The sequence below is a fragment of the Diospyros lotus genome, chromosome 6 (assembly GCF_014633365.1).
Source record: "Diospyros lotus cultivar Yz01 chromosome 6, ASM1463336v1, whole genome shotgun sequence".
NCBI lineage: Eukaryota > Viridiplantae > Streptophyta > Magnoliopsida > Ericales > Ebenaceae > Diospyros > Diospyros lotus.
Window position 1 is genome coordinate 11,312,570 of NC_068343.1, and position 18,306 is coordinate 11,330,875.

At 36.5% G+C, this 18,306-nt stretch overlaps 2 protein-coding genes across 3 annotated transcripts; both read right to left on the bottom strand.

Moving 5' to 3' along the window:
• Positions 1-45: 45 nt before the first annotated feature.
• On the bottom strand, positions 46-5,888 carry LOC127803465 (L10-interacting MYB domain-containing protein-like). Its single transcript, XM_052339701.1, has 3 exons — positions 2,796-5,888; positions 963-1,322; positions 46-675 (listed from the first exon to the last, which is right to left on the bottom strand). Exons 2-3 carry the CDS (start codon positions 1,320-1,322, stop codon positions 139-141), a joined length of 897 nt encoding a protein of 298 aa, XP_052195661.1. The 5' UTR covers positions 2,796-5,888; the 3' UTR covers positions 46-138.
• Positions 5,889-6,998: 1,110 nt separating this feature from the next.
• LOC127803461 (cell cycle checkpoint protein RAD17) lies at positions 6,999-17,997 on the bottom strand. 2 transcript variants are annotated; one of them, XM_052339698.1, is made up of 12 exons: positions 17,467-17,997; positions 16,860-16,917; positions 15,774-15,859; positions 15,660-15,707; positions 13,118-13,174; positions 12,892-12,994; positions 11,279-11,589; positions 10,841-11,192; positions 9,140-9,265; positions 8,077-8,275; positions 7,910-7,970; positions 6,999-7,451 (listed from the first exon to the last, which is right to left on the bottom strand). In XM_052339698.1, exons 1-12 carry the CDS (start codon positions 17,662-17,664, stop codon positions 7,212-7,214), a joined length of 1,839 nt encoding a protein of 612 aa, XP_052195658.1. In that variant the 5' UTR covers positions 17,665-17,997; the 3' UTR covers positions 6,999-7,211. The 2 variants fall into 2 exon arrangements, with proteins under 2 accessions (XP_052195658.1, XP_052195659.1); XM_052339699.1 differs by having other exon boundaries at positions 7,303-7,451; positions 7,893-7,970.
• Positions 17,998-18,306: the final 309 nt, after the last annotated feature.

Here is an 18,306-nt window from a genome sequence, read left to right on the forward strand (position 1 = left end):
GGATGGATTCCATGTAAAAGGGAAGCAGAAAGAAAACGGAGCAAGAAATAGAATGCATCTTTAAATAGCCTAAGGCAGAGAGAATTTACAGGTTTCTCCTAGTTCGACCTGCTGCTGTTCACAACACACGCAGGTAACTTATGATTGAACAAAACTAGCAAAGGCAGAACACTTACTACACAACCAAGCCAATCGCTTGCCGACTTGAAGCGATAAAAATGTTTCCCTTGCATTAGGATTGTCAAACAAATCCAAAGCAGTATAATAGACTTGTTCTTCGACGCCTTGCATTTCATCCAAAACCCTGACGCAATTTGTTATGGAGAATCTGTCATTGTATTGCTGAATGGCAGTTGTCCTCAGCTTTGAAGCTGCTGCCATCTCCAGTATGGCACTTGCAATAACATCATCAATCCCCTTCCGCCCTCTCTTACGACAAGCAACGCCCGAAGGGGCTGAGCTTTGCAAATTATCCTGCTCGTCTTCCATATCAGCCGCATCCTCTGATTCTGATGTGGGCTCCTTCTTGAACATGGTCAACGGTTCTGCAAGAGAAATCTCCGCTTCAGCTGATCCATTGTGTAGCCCATTTGACCCTCGTTCTGAGAATATTGTGCACAGTTGTCTGTAGATTGGACAGCCAGAACTTCTCACGGTCTCGGCATCAGGATGCTCCTGGTAAGAGCATAAACCACGAAAGTTTATCATGGATGCTTAATAAAGCACCAATCTTAGCCGGCTAGAGCAAATTTTAAAGCACTTGATGTGAAAATAAATCGCTGAAATAAATTGTTCTGTCACTTTTTTTTTTTCTGAATAATCCTTCGGATATCATGAAGTGAAGGGTTTTAGGAACCAAAAACGTCTGCTGCCGACTAAGAGGCTCACGATGTTGTTCCTCCAAGTCAGGCAGGTGTGGATTTTCATTTGTAAGTGATAACAGAACAAGGGCCGGAATATACCTTAAGGACTCTCTCCCAAACTTCATCCTCAGCCAAGATGGTGCCTGTGGCTTCATCCCACATAAACTCACTTTGATCAAGAAGCAACTTCACAATGCCATACTGCCTCTTCAAGACAGCATACCGGTTCTTCAACTGTTCTTTATCCCATTTAAGACTTGTTTTCTGGCAGAAATCATCACTAATGGAATTCCATGCTTTCTTACCAAAAGAATGGTTTTGTCTATTCCCCTTGTGAACCTGCTCGACCATCAAGTCTACAAGTATCTTAGTCAGGGGTGTTGTCCACTTTGCCCTTGACTGTTGTTCTGGCTGTTGCTGGGGAGGTGGTCTCCTCAACCGGGTTGACCGAGTAGCCATCTACATATTCACACAACAAAATTTGATAGGAAATAAATGCAGCACTCATAGTAACCCGAAAATAAGCAAAGACTTCCAGAGAATAAAGAAACTTGAACGCAAAGAATGAGCCCATACAATCACCGATGTCAAGTACTATATGCAAAGCAGTAAATAGATGTTTAAAAGAAAACAATCGATTCATAATTAAGCTTCCTCAAGGGTCTATAGAATACACACTCAGAAAGCAGTTTTCTTCACCTTTTATTTTTATGAATCAACAATAAGATTACTCTAACCATATCCAGTTGTTTGTACTGACAAATAAAAATCCTAGAGTTGATAGAAAGTCACAACACAATAAGGGCATATCTGTCTTTTCATTTTTTTTCCTTCAATTTTTCTTCTTCTTTTTCTCTTCCTTTTCCTTCTCTTCAATAAAAATGCAGCGTTCTAGTTCATAATAAAACAGATTATATCAAGGATCTGCATTAAATGCTTACCTATTTGCCCTAGGCCCCTAGTAATGGACGAATTCACTAAAGGAATTAAATTAAGATGAAAACTAAATACACGGAATGGAAGTTTAGTAAGAATATACATTAATATGTGTGGATGATATTATCGTAAAATTGGAAAATTAAATCATACCAAGAAAAGACCAATTTAGATATCTTGATAAATCATCCAAAAAAGATGGGGAGATTAATGAGGATGTGTCACTCATAAAATTAAAGCTAGTTGATCAAAATGGAAAAGAGCATCTGGCATTTTATGTGATAGTAAGATTCCCCTAAAGCTATAAGGAAATTTTATAAAACAATTATAAGACTAGCTTTGTTAAATGGCACATGATTTTGGATAGTAAAATACCAACATGTGCAAAATATGAGCATAATCAAGAAGAGAATTCTAAGATGGATGTTGAGCCATACAAGAAAAATAAAATTAAAAATGAGGTTATTCATAATAAGATCGAAGTAGCTCTTATTAAAGGTAAGATGTGGAAGAAAAAATTAAAATGATTTGGTCATGTGAGAGAAGACTGATAGAGGCTCCTCTAATGAGAGTCGATGAAATGGAACAAGTAGCTAGCAAAAGAGTAAAGGAAGAGCCCAGATCTGCTGTCCCCCCCAATAAAAATCAGCCACATCACCCAATTAACACACATCATCAAACAGTAATTATTTTTAAAAAAATTATAAAATCAAACAAAAAAAGATAATGCATATACGATCAACATATACGATTTTATAATTTTTTTGGAATAATCATTGTTTGATGATGTATATTAATTGGGTGATGTGGCTGATTTTTATTTTGGGGGGGGAACAAATCTAGGCTCGTAAAGGAAGACCGACCCCCCCCCCCCCCCCCCAAAAAAAAAAAAAAACTTGGTGGAATATACTTAGGTTTGATATTAAGTATATGGGCCTTATAAAAGATATGACGACAGATAAAAATGAATGAAAAATTAGAATTTATGTAACCGACCTCACATAGTGTGATACGGATTGATATGTTGTTGGTTCATAACCTGTTATGAAGGAAACCTTATAGATCCCAGAATCTCTTCTTATCATCCAAATGCAGGTAGCTCATCTTAAAACCTCGGTTGACACCTAAACACTGAAATACTTACTGCTCAGCATCTTTAGCCTTCTAGGCAGGCACATCCCACAATTTTCCCCCTGCCAGGGAACTAACCATTAGCACCACCATTCCGAGTTGTCTAGTGTTTTCTTCATCAACTATTTCATGACAGATTATGGTTGGTTGTCAACATGAGGCAGAAGGGCATCTTGGCTGGGTTTGTTAGCAATTGTATGATTTCAACACCAATCTTCAGTTGCTCCTTCACTTAAAAGAAAGTACATGTCAAAAATATCACAAAGCTATATATTTTCAAACATTATATAAAGGAGGGTTAGATATCAAAACAAGGTTGACTCACAGAACCCACTACGCATCACCAGTAATGTGAACATTTTGTATTGTGGAAGTTGCCCCACAATACCAAATTCAAAAATCCTAATGATGCAGCTTCTTGCTATGTTAACTAAAAAGTTGCTCGAGATTTTGCAAGATAAATGGCTCTTGTGCTGTGTTAGAGAAAGTCATTTTGCTTTTGTCCTTGTTGAAAGATATATCACAATTTAGTTGAAACTTGAAACAAGCATGTGATTGTTGGACAAAAAGTCTAATGTGGCTTTACATGACTGATTTTTAAAGAACGCAAACCATTCCACAATGTCATATCCCTTTCTCCATATTCATGTTTCATTTGCTTTTTCATTCTGTTTGGCTTGTACCTTCATAAAGTAAAAGAAAGATGGTATTAGAGCCAAGTTTACAAAAAAAAATTCTTTGTTACTACGAGTTTTAACTAAGGTTGACATGGGACTCATAAGTGCTCTCAAGTGGGACAATGGACAACAATGGGAAGTATAATATATTTTGATCATTGGGGATCCCAATTCTGGATACAAGCAGATGTGGGAAATTGAACAATGGTTCAAACTTCAAAATGACAGTGTGCCTCCCATACAGGACAAGACATCTGAAAAACAAAGCAAGAATGCCACAGTTGAGATTTCATCCCCTCTTGCTACTACACCTAGGTCACCCCTTTCCTAGTCCCTGAACTTCTCTTTCTTGGACTGCCATGTGAGCACTGCCACCAACAAGGACCCCTACCCAGGGATTGCCCCTACCATTAAAAAAATGGAAAGAGAAGTGTGAAAGTGTGATAGAAATAAGTGAAAATGTGTGTAAGATATATTGAGAGCTTATGCTAGAAATAAGTGTGTATGTGTGAAAAAAATAAGTGTGTTGGTATGTAAGATATAAGCATGTAGGTGTGTAAGGCGTAGAATGTAAGATATAAGGTGTTGCCATAAGCTAGTTTTGTAGTTTCTTTGTTTTATTATATAAATGACAATAAATAATAAAAAAATACATCAATTAAAATTTATGGAGGAAATATATGTAAAATAAAGAGAAATGAGCAAGCATAATTTCTGGACCTTGGGTCATGGAAATATTCCCTTCACATATCATCATAGTCTTGATGGGTTGATAAAATGTGCCAGGTCAAGGGTTAAAGAAGCATCTATCATCTTTCTCTAACCAATAGATCAAAGAATCCTTTCAATTTTAGATGCCAGCAATGTTGAAAAAATTCAGGCAAGGGCTGAGAACTTCCAAAAGGGGCCGATGGCCCCTCAATCCCTTCTCTAGATTATCTTCCTTTCTTCTCTAATACTTTTCCTTCCCCTTTTTCTATATTATCTTCCTCTCTTCTCTAATTCTTCAGTTTCTAATCCCTTTTCTAGGTTTTCTTTAACTTCTCTAATTCTTCTTCTTCTTCCGCTGCTGTTGTCAGATCTGCTTTCCCCTTATTTCTTCTCTTTTTCTTTTTCCTTATCATCATCTTTTGGTCCTGCACCACCAAGGCATCTATTGTGCCAAAGGTCACCAATAACTGCTCAACCTAGAGTTGGATCCTTATGGATAGATGAAACGACCTTAAGCTTAATTAGATCGATGATGAGCTAAGGGCAATGAGGAGAAGGCAGAAATGTTTGTCTTGTCCCTGAGGAGGACAACATATTCCACAAAGTACAGACTTTGTCCCTAGCCAAGATTGCCATCCACCTCCAGGTTGGTTTTCTGTATAAGCATAGGCATCAGACTAATTTTATTATTCCAGTCAGATATGGAAATCCCCATCGTATTGGCCCAAATAGAGGCATTAACTCACATGGAAGAGGCACCGTGATTTCTTGGCCTTGTACATAGCGCAACCTGGTAAAATTAGAGTTTAGAACATTCCATGGTCCCAATGACACATTTTTGGGATACCCATGTGTGAATGGCATATAAATACAGAGGTCTCTGCCACCTTGCCAGCGTACACTAGGGCTCAGTATGAATGCAGGGTTCTCTCATGCCCACAAAGGCATATAGTAGGGCTCAGACCAGAAGGGAGACTGGCATTCTGTAAAAATTATCCTAATATTCTCTGCCTCTATCCAATCTACGTTTATCTCATCCTTGAACCAAAGTATTCCACTATCACCTCCAAGTTACTACTTGCAGTACTCATCCTCTAGTGCAATCCGATTAAGCTTCTACAGCTTCTATATCCCCTAATTCCAAGCTACTTAAGTATCCCTGCAAATTCCAGCAACCTCTAAGTCCTAAATTAAAAAGTACTTATCAACACATTCAGACCCAAATTTCCTAAAAATCAATTGGATAAGATAATTCAAAATAGCTCGCAAACATTATGGTTCGTCGTCGAAGCGTTTGAAATTTCCTGCAGCGCTGATCCAACAATTAATTTAACAATCAGGAAACAGAAAAGAAAGAGTGAAAAACAAATTTACTATTCACTAATCAAAGCCCTAATTTCATTTATAATTATTTCGCTGAAAACAATCTGAGAGCTGACTGTACAACTGGAACGCAAAAGGCATCCCATAAAAGCGACAGGGTTCCGAATCCCAAAACTTGCATAGATGATCAGAGAAATAAGAACGAGGTTACGAATTAATAGTTAAACAGATGGGCAGCAAATCAACAACTCGCCTCTTAGAAGAGCCCCAACCGACCAACCTTTTCTGGGTTGCCCATTCCTCCTACGAATTCCATATCCCTGATTGTGGGAAATGGCAACTGCTTTCTTCACAAATTGAAGTTCGCTCCTTCCACTTCGCTTACGTGCGCCCAGCAAGTCTTTCGCTCGCCCAGGCCCCACTTTCCACAATAAATTTAGGTTCTGTTTTAGGCTCGGTTGCTTTTGTTATTCATTTTTTTATTTTAATTTTTTATATTAAAATACAAATTATGTCTGATTACTCATTTTTGTTTTTTTTACCCAACAAAAAATTATTTATTCAATAATCATCATTAATTTGCGTTTTAGTAAAAATATTAAATAAATTAATTTAACAAGATCGACTCGTAGATCAATCTGTTCATTTAAAACAAATATTAATAATGTTATCAAATATTATACTTTTTAACTTTTTTGAAAAAATATTTAATACAAAATAATTTTTCAAGTCATTCCCCACCCTTTTTCTTACACAACTTACAACAAATAAAAAGTCTTATTCTCTTCTTCTTATCATATATTTTAATTTTTATATCAAAAATTAATTTTCTATAAGTTGATATTTAAAATCTCTTTTCCAATTTTTTATAAACATTAAAAATTTAAAATTTTATAAAAGATTATAAAATATTTTCCACAACTAAATTAAACACAAGAAAAATTAGGCTATAATTGAATTATATTTTTTATTATTAAAAAATTGAAATAAAAGATATCATTTTTAATATATATATATAATAAACCCCTATATTACACGAAAACATCATATAAGAGTCATTTTTTCATTTCTAAAACATTTTCTATTCTCATTTTAAACCCTATTTATACTTATTTATTAAAAAAAATATCCGTTCCTACATTTCTATTTCTTATAAAAAAACGTTTCTCTTTATTATTTCCGTGCAACATAAATAAACACACCGTAAAAGAGCAAAACATATTCACTACATTTGTCGCGTGCGTTGTTTGTATTCATTTTATCGGTAACATTGAATAGTAAAAGTTTATATGGCTTTTGCTCTATTAGTATTTGACATGATATTCTAATATCGACATTTGACACAAACCAGCATTAATTGGGAGTTCAAACAGGGAACATTTGCAATTTGCAATATCAAAACTGAAGACGGCAACTGCTATTCACTTCAAAATTAAGAATTTCCAGGCAGTTGGGACTCGGAAATTCCAAAAACCACTAGAATGATAAAAAAAACTGGCTGAATGGGAAGTCGCCCTAAAATCTAATAAATTTTACAATATTTACAAATGCAAAACCCACCCACCTTGACTCACCAATCTTCTATTTCATCATCCGTGGTTTCACTATCTTCACTGTCCAAATTGCTACCGACACAGATTTCATCGTCTGGCGTCCTGCTATCCTTTCTTGATACACGGTCCACTTCAGGACCTTCAGATTCTCTAAAACCGATCCATTTGAGGACGGGTTTAAAGTCGGTAGCAATAACCGACACGTCAGTTAAGCTCATGCCCTCGTAAGCAACAAATCTCTTGGTTAGCAGCTCCAGCTGAGAGATCATCCGATGAGAAGCAAAACCATATATATATATGTAAGCAGGGAAATCAAAAGTGCAAAAGAAAGTAACTGAATGGATGATGCAAAAGAACACATGGCATTTTCATCACTCTTTCTTAGGAAGAAGTCATGGAAACAAGAGAAATTAGGGCATTCTAAGATAATAAAGTACGTGATAGCTAGTAGTTGCAACTTGCAAGCATGGCAGTGAAGTAAGCTTCATACGAACATAAAGACCAGACAGATCGACTGTCTCCTGGCAATTTTCCTTTGTCCCAGCAAAGACACGTCTCACTAAGTCACTTTTTATGAATGAAGCAACTCAAACAAAACAAGATCATTTAAAACATCCTATTAGATACTTTATTTGAAGGGGTGCAAATAGAGGTAATGCTCAGTTTTCCGTGTGATGTTGGAAATGACAAAAACGCACCTACATTAAAAACAGACCTTATTGTGCCGTAATGATTGTTCGGCCTGCCAAAGACTCGGACGTCGAATTGCGTGCCACCTTAATGTTCACAATAATTCATGATTAAAAATACTCAATCTATGCAAGTCACAGCTGGAAGTTCAGAACAATAATAAAATAAGAATACATTCAAATAAATATATACCTGGAAGGCAACGGATGAGAATTTCCATAAAGTACCCCTCGCACGGCTACTGAAGCAGCTGAAGATTGTATAACATTCTCTGCCTCATAATTTCTGTTGAGCACCCCTCTAAGTGAAGCAAGAAGGAAATCAGCATCACTCAAGTATGAAGACACAATCCATGCATCATCAATGGCTTCCTCGCTCAGGAAATCCAGAACTGCATGAAATTGAACATGAGTGCCCCAGCCAGCGCATAGAACTTTCATCTAGTAACAGAATTAATCATTGATAAATTACAAATGTATGAGCATTCCTTCCAACTCAACATTTTTTTTATTAGGTGGATGGGTAATAATTTTCCTGGTGAGTTACCTAGCAAACCATGGAATATGGGCCTCATTTAGGCATGCAATCACATAAAAAAAGGGGTACACAGCTTTGTTCAAATAACTAGTGGTGATGAAAATCGTTCCTAGGACAATGCCAAAACACACGTTCAACCAAATCACAAAGCTGCCTTAGTGGTGGCAGTATCCGTTATTTTACAGGGAAAAAGAATCAGATTAAAGATTGTAGTTCACCATCATAATTTCTTGGATAATGCCAAAACACATGTTCAACAAAGTCACAAAGCTGCCTTAGTGGTGGTGGTATCCATTATTTTACAGGGAGAAAAAGAACCAAATTAAAGATTATAGTTCAATGAAGTTATATACTTCTTATTTATCACTTCAATAATCCCAAGTCATTCTAGAAAAGTCAGTAGACCCCGTAAGACATAAGGTTCAAGTACTTGTATTTTACTGACTTTATAAACCATCAATATCTAGCCAAAAAGAGGAAAAAAGAAACCACCAAATGTCGTGCAAGTCCATATACATCATAGTGTATAGCAAACAAAACATAACAGCAAGCAGCAACAACAGAACACCCATGGTGAAGGCATGCCGTAGAAATATTACCATTTTCATGTAGATGCAAGTTCATATACATCGTTACATCATTCTGTATAACAAACAGAAAATAACACCAAGCAGCAACAACAGAAGACCATGGTGAAGACAAGCAGTAGAAATATTACCATTTTCATGTAGAAAATCAGCAACTGGCCTTGCTTGCCCATATGCTTTACAGAGAACCTTTTCTGGGGCTTCCATTTTCAATGCAGGCCTGGCAAATCTCTTCTTCACAAGAAATGTATCTTGCTCTGCAACAGAAAAGTAAGAGAAATCAAAGGAAGGTCATCACGTTTGACAAGTTCAATAAACACTTGAGAACTTGGTCTTTCAATACCCACAGAAGACTGTGGCATACATGTTTCTTGGAGTGAACCTTTACCATATATTCAAATGTCAATAATCAATATATGTGAATACCATTAATTTTTAATTTCCTTACCTTTATATTAAAAAGTATGCTTATTCTAGCCATAATTGGAACCAGAATTTCTAGCACAAATTTTCAGAAAACATTTGGTAAGAAATTGATTTTACTTGAGTAAAGCACATAAACCTAGAAGTCATGTTCAGGTATTGCAGCTAAGCTGGATCAATCCTTTTGTTTTAGAAAGCATTTTACAACAAAACTAGGGGATCCATGATAGAAATGTAGCTGCATCAGTGTTCAAAAACGCACTAGGCGTTAGTCGGGTGCCAGGCTGGGGCCTAGCGCCTAGGGCGCCTAGGCGGCGACTAGGAAAAATGATATTTTCGTTGCTGCTTGCTGCTGCAACAAACAGCAAGCAAGCAGCAAGTTGCGGCTGATTGCTGCTTGTTGAAGCAAGCAATACGCAAGCGAGCAACGAGCAGCTTTGCGTTGCTGCTTGCTGCTGCAACAAGCAGCAACGCAAGCTTGCGTTGGCGGAGGAAGATGGATAGTTGGATACATACCACAGCAAGACGCGATCAGCAACGAGAGAGAACGACCAACAGGTGAGGTTGGCGGCAACGAGAGCAGGACCAAGAGAAGAGATCGATGGCGGCGGCGAACGACCAAGAGAAGATTGAAGGCGAGAGAGAGAGGAGCCGTGATGAACACAACCAGAGAGAGAAAGGGAAAGGGGAAATAGAGAAAGGGAGGGGGAAATAAGGTCAGCCCAAGACACGCACGACCTAGGTGGCCCAGGTCGTGTGCGACCCAGGCGGCTGCCCAGGCGGTTAGGCGCCGCCTGGTCCGCCTAGGCAGCGCCGCGGCCCGATTAGTCGGGCATGGCGCATAGGGCTGCCGATTAGCCCTAAATCGCCGCGGCTGGTGGCCACTCAACGCCTAAACGGCCGCCTAGGCCGAATTTTCGAACACTAAGCTGCATTACAAACAGAATCAGAACAGACTTCTCATGGGAATCCCAATACACTAGTATTTTAACAAATTGGTGGCACTTTATTAAAAGTAACCGAGTTACCACTAGCATATTTTCTGTTAACATGGCATGATGAAACTCTTTTTTCTACAAAAATGCTTCTAATAGATATGCTCAAGCTTTGAATAGGGTAATGGTACTTCCACCACTATTATCTAAAATCTTATCACCAGACATGTATAAACTGGAATAGATTCTTCTTTTTTATCTCCATAAATTCCATAGTTATAATCCCGTAAAGTTTTAGACGCCTGCAATATTAAAGCTTTGAATAGTTTAATGTACAATAAATTCCATCTTTATGGTACATCCACAACAGACAAGTGCAATAGCATTAAAGCTGCTGTCAAAGGGGAATAATGCAGAGACCGTCGGAATTTTGTATATTGCCTACAATCTAAAATAATAACTTTCAGAACTTACCCAATGAGAATGAATTTTGTGCCTCTCTTTTGTTGTGAAGAAATTTTCCCAGGGCATGAAAGAGAGAAATAGTCTCATCTCTGCCAAAGGGTAAAGAAAACCTGTCATCCAAATGGTTGAGCTCATCTGATCTTTCTTTTGAAGAAGAGTCAGTGCCATTGGAAAAGGGTGACACCCTCAAGTTTGGTTTCACACAGAAGTACTGTAAAGATGTAATCGCATGTCTGATATCTCCTCCACTTGCTTTTGCTATTAGATCAATCTGTTCAGCATTCAAGTTACAATGCTCTTCCCTGCATAATCTAAAAAGCGTCTTCTTAATGGAATTTACTGTAATAGGATTGAAAGCCACCTGAAATATTCCCCAAAGTACTTCGAAATAAGTGTTGGGTAAACTAAACATATCAACTATGAACCAATCAGGCCAAAATGCTAGACCTTAGAAGCACCAGCTTTCTGAAGAGATAACTGAATTTCTTCCCAGGACTGTGAGCTAATATCCGAAGACTCCACCTTTCCACATTCCGTGATCAATATGACTGTTGGAATTGGAGCAGATTGCACAAGAAGATGCAAGCACCTGCTTAATCTTTCATAAGCAACTTTTCCATTTGCTACAGGAAGATCATCAATTAGAAGTATGATTGATGTTTGTGATCCTCCATTTAAGGAAGAGGGAAATAATCCATACTTCCTTATCCTCTCAACAAAGCTTTCAAACTCATCCAGCTTCGAAGTGTAGCATAACCCTAGTAATTGCAAGATTAGAGCCAAAATGTGTGTACAATGAGAACAATGAAATCTTGTCTATAGCATATAATAACCACTAAACAGGAAACGGCTATTTGGTCTGGAATTTTACCATAACAAAAAAGAAGTCAATAATTTAACTTGGCCTGCATATTCTAAAAATATGATAAGAGATGACGATCTATCAGAGTAACTCTCAGCATATTATGTATCTTTATCCTTCTCAAATATGGTAACTGCAACAAGTCAGTTGGAGCTCGTTTACGTTCCTTTATTAAGTAAACAAATGAATTTGAACAAAAAATCCAGCTCATTTAATAAATGAGCCAAGCTCGAACAAAGGCTTGTTCTGCTCATTTATGTTCATGAACAGGCTTACTTTATGTTCATGAACAAGCTTGTTTATAATTCATTTAAAGATCATTTATTGTTCATTAAAATATTATATACTTATATTTTATATATTATAGTACATATAATATATTCTCTTTTCATGAACAATTTTATTTTTTTGCCAATGAAGATATTTATCTTTTGAATACACTGGTTTATTGTCCATGAACAAGCTCAAAAAATGGATCATTTAAGTTAAACAAACAAAACGCAAACATGGAAATATATAAATGAATCAAGCTCGAACATTCTTCACAGAGCTTGGCTCGTTTACACCTCTAATCCAAATCCAAGAGGAGGATACACTGGTTAGCATATTAGATGACACAGACTAATTTGTTATCCAAAGAGAAGAGAGAAGAGGTTGTTAGGAAACTGCTGCACTTTCCCACATAACTTGACACCAGAAAGAAGGGACCTAGAACCTGGAATTCAATAACTTTAAGAACAATCAACTTTTCTAGACTGGCACAAGAGTGTGTCAAAGCATGTTCCCACCAATCAAACCAACCAACCGATAAACATACACATATAGGACAAAAACCAGTAAATAAAATTTGTGCTGAATTACAGTCCATTAGGTTATTTGGAAGAAAGAGCAGTGTTAAATTTATTTGTCTACAAATTGAATAATTTTCTGTTCTTGGCTATAAAGATGAAACAACTCAAGACTTTACATGTTTACTTCTTTCTAGAATTTTAAATTTATTTATAAATTCTCTATTCTCATGAAGTCTTAAATTATTTATTTCAAAATGACACAGTTCATTGTGCATAATTCAAGCCTTTGCAGTATTAGACAAGTGGGAATCAACAAAGAGTGATGTCTCCACTTTGATGGAGATGTTTCTTATGCACCTGCATGCCAGCAAAAAATGCAACACTGCATATTATGATACTTGATGTACCTGAATTGCTGTTATACAAATGTTCATGCCAAATTGTTGGAGTAGGTGTCTTCCATTCATACACAGTGGCTTGAAGATGAGATGCAATCGCATGGACAGTCGCCTAAAAGGTGAAACAATATCCAAAGATGTTAGTAATATAAAGCACCAGTTGATTCCAGTCCTGCGGTGAATGATTACTGCTAAAAAGATCTAAATACATGGAAGAATAAGAGCAACAACATACAGATTTTCCAACTCCAGCTTGTCCAGTAATGACAAGGACATTATTAGGAAACTCTTCCTGCAATAAATGAAAATATAAGTTGGAGTGTCCATGAAAGCAAATAATACACAGCATGAAGAAAAAATGTGCACTTCTGTATTATAGCTTTGCACTTAATTGTACAAACGCTTGGCAGTATACCTATAACTGATAGGATTCCAGTGTTCCAGTGTTTTGAAAAGAGCTAAGTGCAGGAGGCCTACGAAGCTTAAGTGCAAAGCGAGGTGCACACTTAAGGGAAGTGAAGCACATATAAATAAAATAAAGAGCATAAACTTTTATAAGCATAAAAAATATAAACTATTAAAAAAGCAATCATTAAAAAAAAAAACATAAATATGAATGAGGGCTGCAAATTTAACAAAAGATGAGATAACTTTTCTCATTTATATTTTATACCCATTTACATATTCATGCAACCATGGCAGAATCAGATAGGGGATATATAAAAAGATTCAATTTGGTCAGCTGCTGGTCCTGATGGAACTTGAAAGAAAAACTGGTATGAACGCTTAGTTGAAAGGATCTGAATATGCCAAGGCTTCTTTTTTATTTCTAGATTTTGCTCGGTCTTCTTTGTTTTTTGTAAAAGTTTGGCCAAAAAAACCTTCTATGTCATTAAGACTATTTATACAGAGGATCTCATATAAGAAAAAGGATAAAAAAATCATCCCTAATTTACAACAATCCCTTATATTAATCAACTCTTAATATACAGCAATCCCTAATTTACAACAATCAGGAATCAATCATCAATCTCTAATTTCAGCAATTAGGAATAAATTAGCAACCCCAAGTTACACCAAATTACATGTTTCCTTCAATTTTTTTGCTCATTAAATATGGCTGAATCTTTTTTTTTTTAATGTATATATGATTCTATTTAGATCTTTCTAAGATTTAATAATAGCTTTTCGGTATGGATTCCATACAAGCAGCCACAACATTGCAAAAATTTAAACAAATCCAGCAATTCATATTGTTTATTAAAAACAACCAAGTTTATCTCTGAAGCATGCCTTATAGCAATTCAAAGCTCAAGTAAAAGCGCAACTTATGCATGCTTTAATCGCACTCAACCAGTGTTTAAAAAAGCATGCTTAAGCCCAAAGCACAGCATGCTTAGGGTTTTTTGTGAGTGAAGCCCAGCAACTTTATCTGCGCGCACTTAAGTTGCACTTTTACCTGAGCTTTGAAGAGCAGAAATACACTTTTTTTTTTTTTTTTTTTTTGGGGGGGGGGGGGGGGGGGTAAGACAATATGAATGGATGGATTTGTTTAAATTTTTGTAATGATGTGGTTGCTTGAATGGAAACCTTACCCAAAAATATTTGTTTAAGATCTGATAAAATCATATATGCATTTAAACAAAGAAAAAAAAAAAAGGAAGAAGAAGACCAAGCAAAAAATATTGATGGAAACACGTAATTAAGTGTAAATTAGGGATTGCTAATATATTCTTAGTTATTGTAAAATAGGGATTTATTATTGATTCCTAATTGCTATAAATTATGGATTGTTGATTGATTGTAAATTAGGGATTGATCGTTTAGGGCTTGTTGTAAATTAGGGGTTAATTGTTTGGGGATAGGTATAAATTATGGATGACTTTTTTTCCTTATGCTTTTTTTTAATGATTGTATAACATAAAGACGGGTATAAAATATAAATGAAAAATGGCATATAATCATTTGTTAAATTTGCAGCCTAATTCTTATTTAGATTTTTTTAATGATTTCATTTTCAATAGTTTATATTTTTTATGCTTATAAAGTTATACTATTTATTTCATTTATGTGCACTTCACTTTGCTCAAGTGCGGGCTTCCCTTTAAGCTTAAAACTAGAGGAAGAAACAGAAACTTAAAAGTAGAGCAAGAAATACCTCAAACAAAAAAGATTTTTTTCTTCAGGCACCAAGCTGATACAAGGGAAATATAAATTCAACCCACTTTTACCATTTACAAGGGGTAAGGATACCCTTCCTAAGGCTCTTTCATGCAAGTATGCATCAATTACAATTCTTCCTTCTATGTGAAATTAACATCATGGGCATATGGAAGAACTCTCTCTAACCCCTTGACACTTGTAAATATGTATATAGCCAACCCCACCTAGTGGGAATAAGGCATGTGATTGTTGTTGTTTATTGTACTTTTTTTGGGTATCCTGATTCCAAGGACATCCAAGGCATGAATGACATTTTATAGCTAATCTTTGTGGAATATAGCTAACAGCACCTCCAACAGAAATAATCACCACCACCTTATAATTGCAATCAACTTTTAATTTGCCTCTAGAAACACACAAAAAAGGGGGAAAGAAAAATGAAAACAAATATATCCAGAGTTTAATGCATGTGAACAGTTATTCTCAACACTTTGGTAAGAATAAAATTGCAATATATCAACTACAGCTTTAATGGATTCAACAAAAATATAGAATGATCACATTTATTGCTCTAAAAGACCTTAAGAGTCATGGCATTCATGACAAAACAGTACCTTGTCCTTTCTCAATCTTCCCTCAAGCCACACTTTAACTTCTTCAGCCTGCACAGAGAAAGAGGGAAATAACACTCTAAATAATGCACAACAGCACTTAACATCAAATTGTACCTTCTTTTTGTGAACAGCAAGTTCTTCCAAGGAATGGGGCCTATATTTGTCCACCCATAGGTCCTTTTCATTGCTCCTGCCAGAACCTAATTCCCATTTAACATCACCTCAGCACTGAAGCAGCCAAACTATCTAAACATAAGAAAGAAGGATAACGGCAGAAGAAGGAACATTGAAACTATAAGAAAACAAAAGGAGTGAAGAGACAAATGTCATTAGAAAACCATAGCTATAATTAGGTTTTATAACAAGTGAAACAAGTAAATTTGGAATATACTTTAACAACCTGATTGCGTGGCATTTGGGGACAATTTTAAGACAAGACTTTAGCATTGATTAAGATCCGTTCTAAGACATATAATCAAAATCATGGTGCTCCTTGAAAATCTGTCCAGGAATATTGATAAATAAAGTCACAAGTTCGTTAAAGCAATTCCTGAAATCCAACTAGATAATTATTTACTAGGGCCAAAAACCTAATCCAGTACATGCTACAGACACATTGAGATGGAAGAATACTCCACATTTTCCCCATCTTCAGGGAGCTAAGAGCTAGAAATATAATTTCCCTACCTAATGAAAAGGGAGGAAAATGAGCCAAAGACAAAATTGGGGCAAAGATATTTATTCATATCAATGAAAATATCCCCAAAGCCACTTATAGTGTTTAGCCCTGAAAAGAATTCAACAGTCAAATTGATATCCTGTATAGCTAAGTTATTTTTGGACCCAAATCCAATGTCACATTTCATCCAAGGTATCGGCAGAAAAAGAGTAACTAAAAAAAGCAAGTGCATGACTGAGTAACAATGAATGTAAGAGGCACTTTAATGTTTCCTAATCCTTTTCCTGGCTGTTAGCAGGCCCATAATGCAACTGCACACACATACAGACAATGAAGTACCATAACAAACAATATCACTCATGGCAACAGAATTATGACATGGTAAAGAACAAGTGCAACATAAGGTTTAAGCCCCAGTTCATGCAGAAAACCAAGGGATCAGTAGTAAATGAGAAGAGAATAAAAACAGTCTCTACAAAATGCTATTGGTACAAAAGGAAAAAAGTATACTGACGGCATACCAGTGGATATCTTGAAACCGCTAAAACTTTCTTTAAAGTCATCGTAGAAAAGTTTAAGCTGCAGGAAAAAATAATAATTTTAGAACTGTGACTTGACAGAGAACACGATAAACAAAATGCATACATGTGGGAAAGATCAGATCACAAAAATAAAAGTTCAAGGGCATAATTCAGGCTCCTGAATGCCCAAACTAGTGCAAAAACTCCCGTCTTCCCTCAGGTTAATGAACCATGCTCGAATTAGGCTATACCCAAACTGCAATAATATATAAACAAACAAAGAACCAACTCTCTCTCTCTCTCTCTGTGACACACGCGCACGCACGTTCATGCAGTTAGTAGTGTATTTTCAGATATCACTTTGCACTCTCATTTTCACATAAATTACTCAAGAGATAAATCTGAGAACACATCCGAGCATTGAAACTGGAATTTGCAAAGAGGAAAAAATAAAAAAGGTTTAAGCTAAACAGTATGCACTTGCAATGCCAATTCGGCGGCCCATGCATATCCTTGTTGCCTAACACATCCAATAGTTCAAAAATGTTACACCACCAGCGAACAGAACATTAAAACTCGAGAATTTTCGACTACAACCGAAGAATACCTCATCAAACCCATTGGATGCAGTGCGCGACAGAGCAGAAGGATCAGAAAGGCGAGTCTTCTTCGTCCTTCTATTACTAGGATGTGGAACCGAGGACGGCCTTGATTTGGCGCTCGAATGGCTCAACTTATAACCCATTGAGAAGTCCCCATCCTCGTCGTCTGATGATACTACAACAATGGCGCTCCTCTTCCCCATCACCGCCGATACACAACCCTAGCTTAGGGGTTTGATACCGAAGAAATTAGCGGCTAAGTTTCCCATAACCGAAGGAAATCCAGAGCAAAACCAATAGCCCGAAGGGAAATCGTTGAAACCCTAGTCCGATAATGCTCGAGTGATGATGCAGAGTTGTAAGTCACGGGAAGTGGTGCTCTGATGGACGTGCGCGAAATGGAAGAGAGTCAAGAGACATCTCTAATGTCTATCGTAGTAGCCTAGTAGGAAACGGGGCGCGATCGTGTGAGTTCTGAAAAGCGCGGGGGCTCTCGAAAGAAGAGACCAGCGTAGGGGAGAAGCTAGTGTCGATGGAAAAACGTTTGCATATTTCGGGTATATTATACGAAAAATCATGTTATTTGTACATTATTTTTATATATCTTGAGCTATATTGAAGGATATTATAACTAAAATATCTCTCGTCTTCATGCTCCTCACGCGTCTTTATGTGTCTCATGAGGAACTTTTTAGTCATTGATACACCTTTGTGTAGCTAAAAGTGTACATAAAAGTATACCAATAACATTATTCATATTATATTATAAATCATGCTAGATGTATATCATTTGGGAAATTCTATCCCCAGCCTGACAAATTATTCTCTACAGCCCACCCCATGCA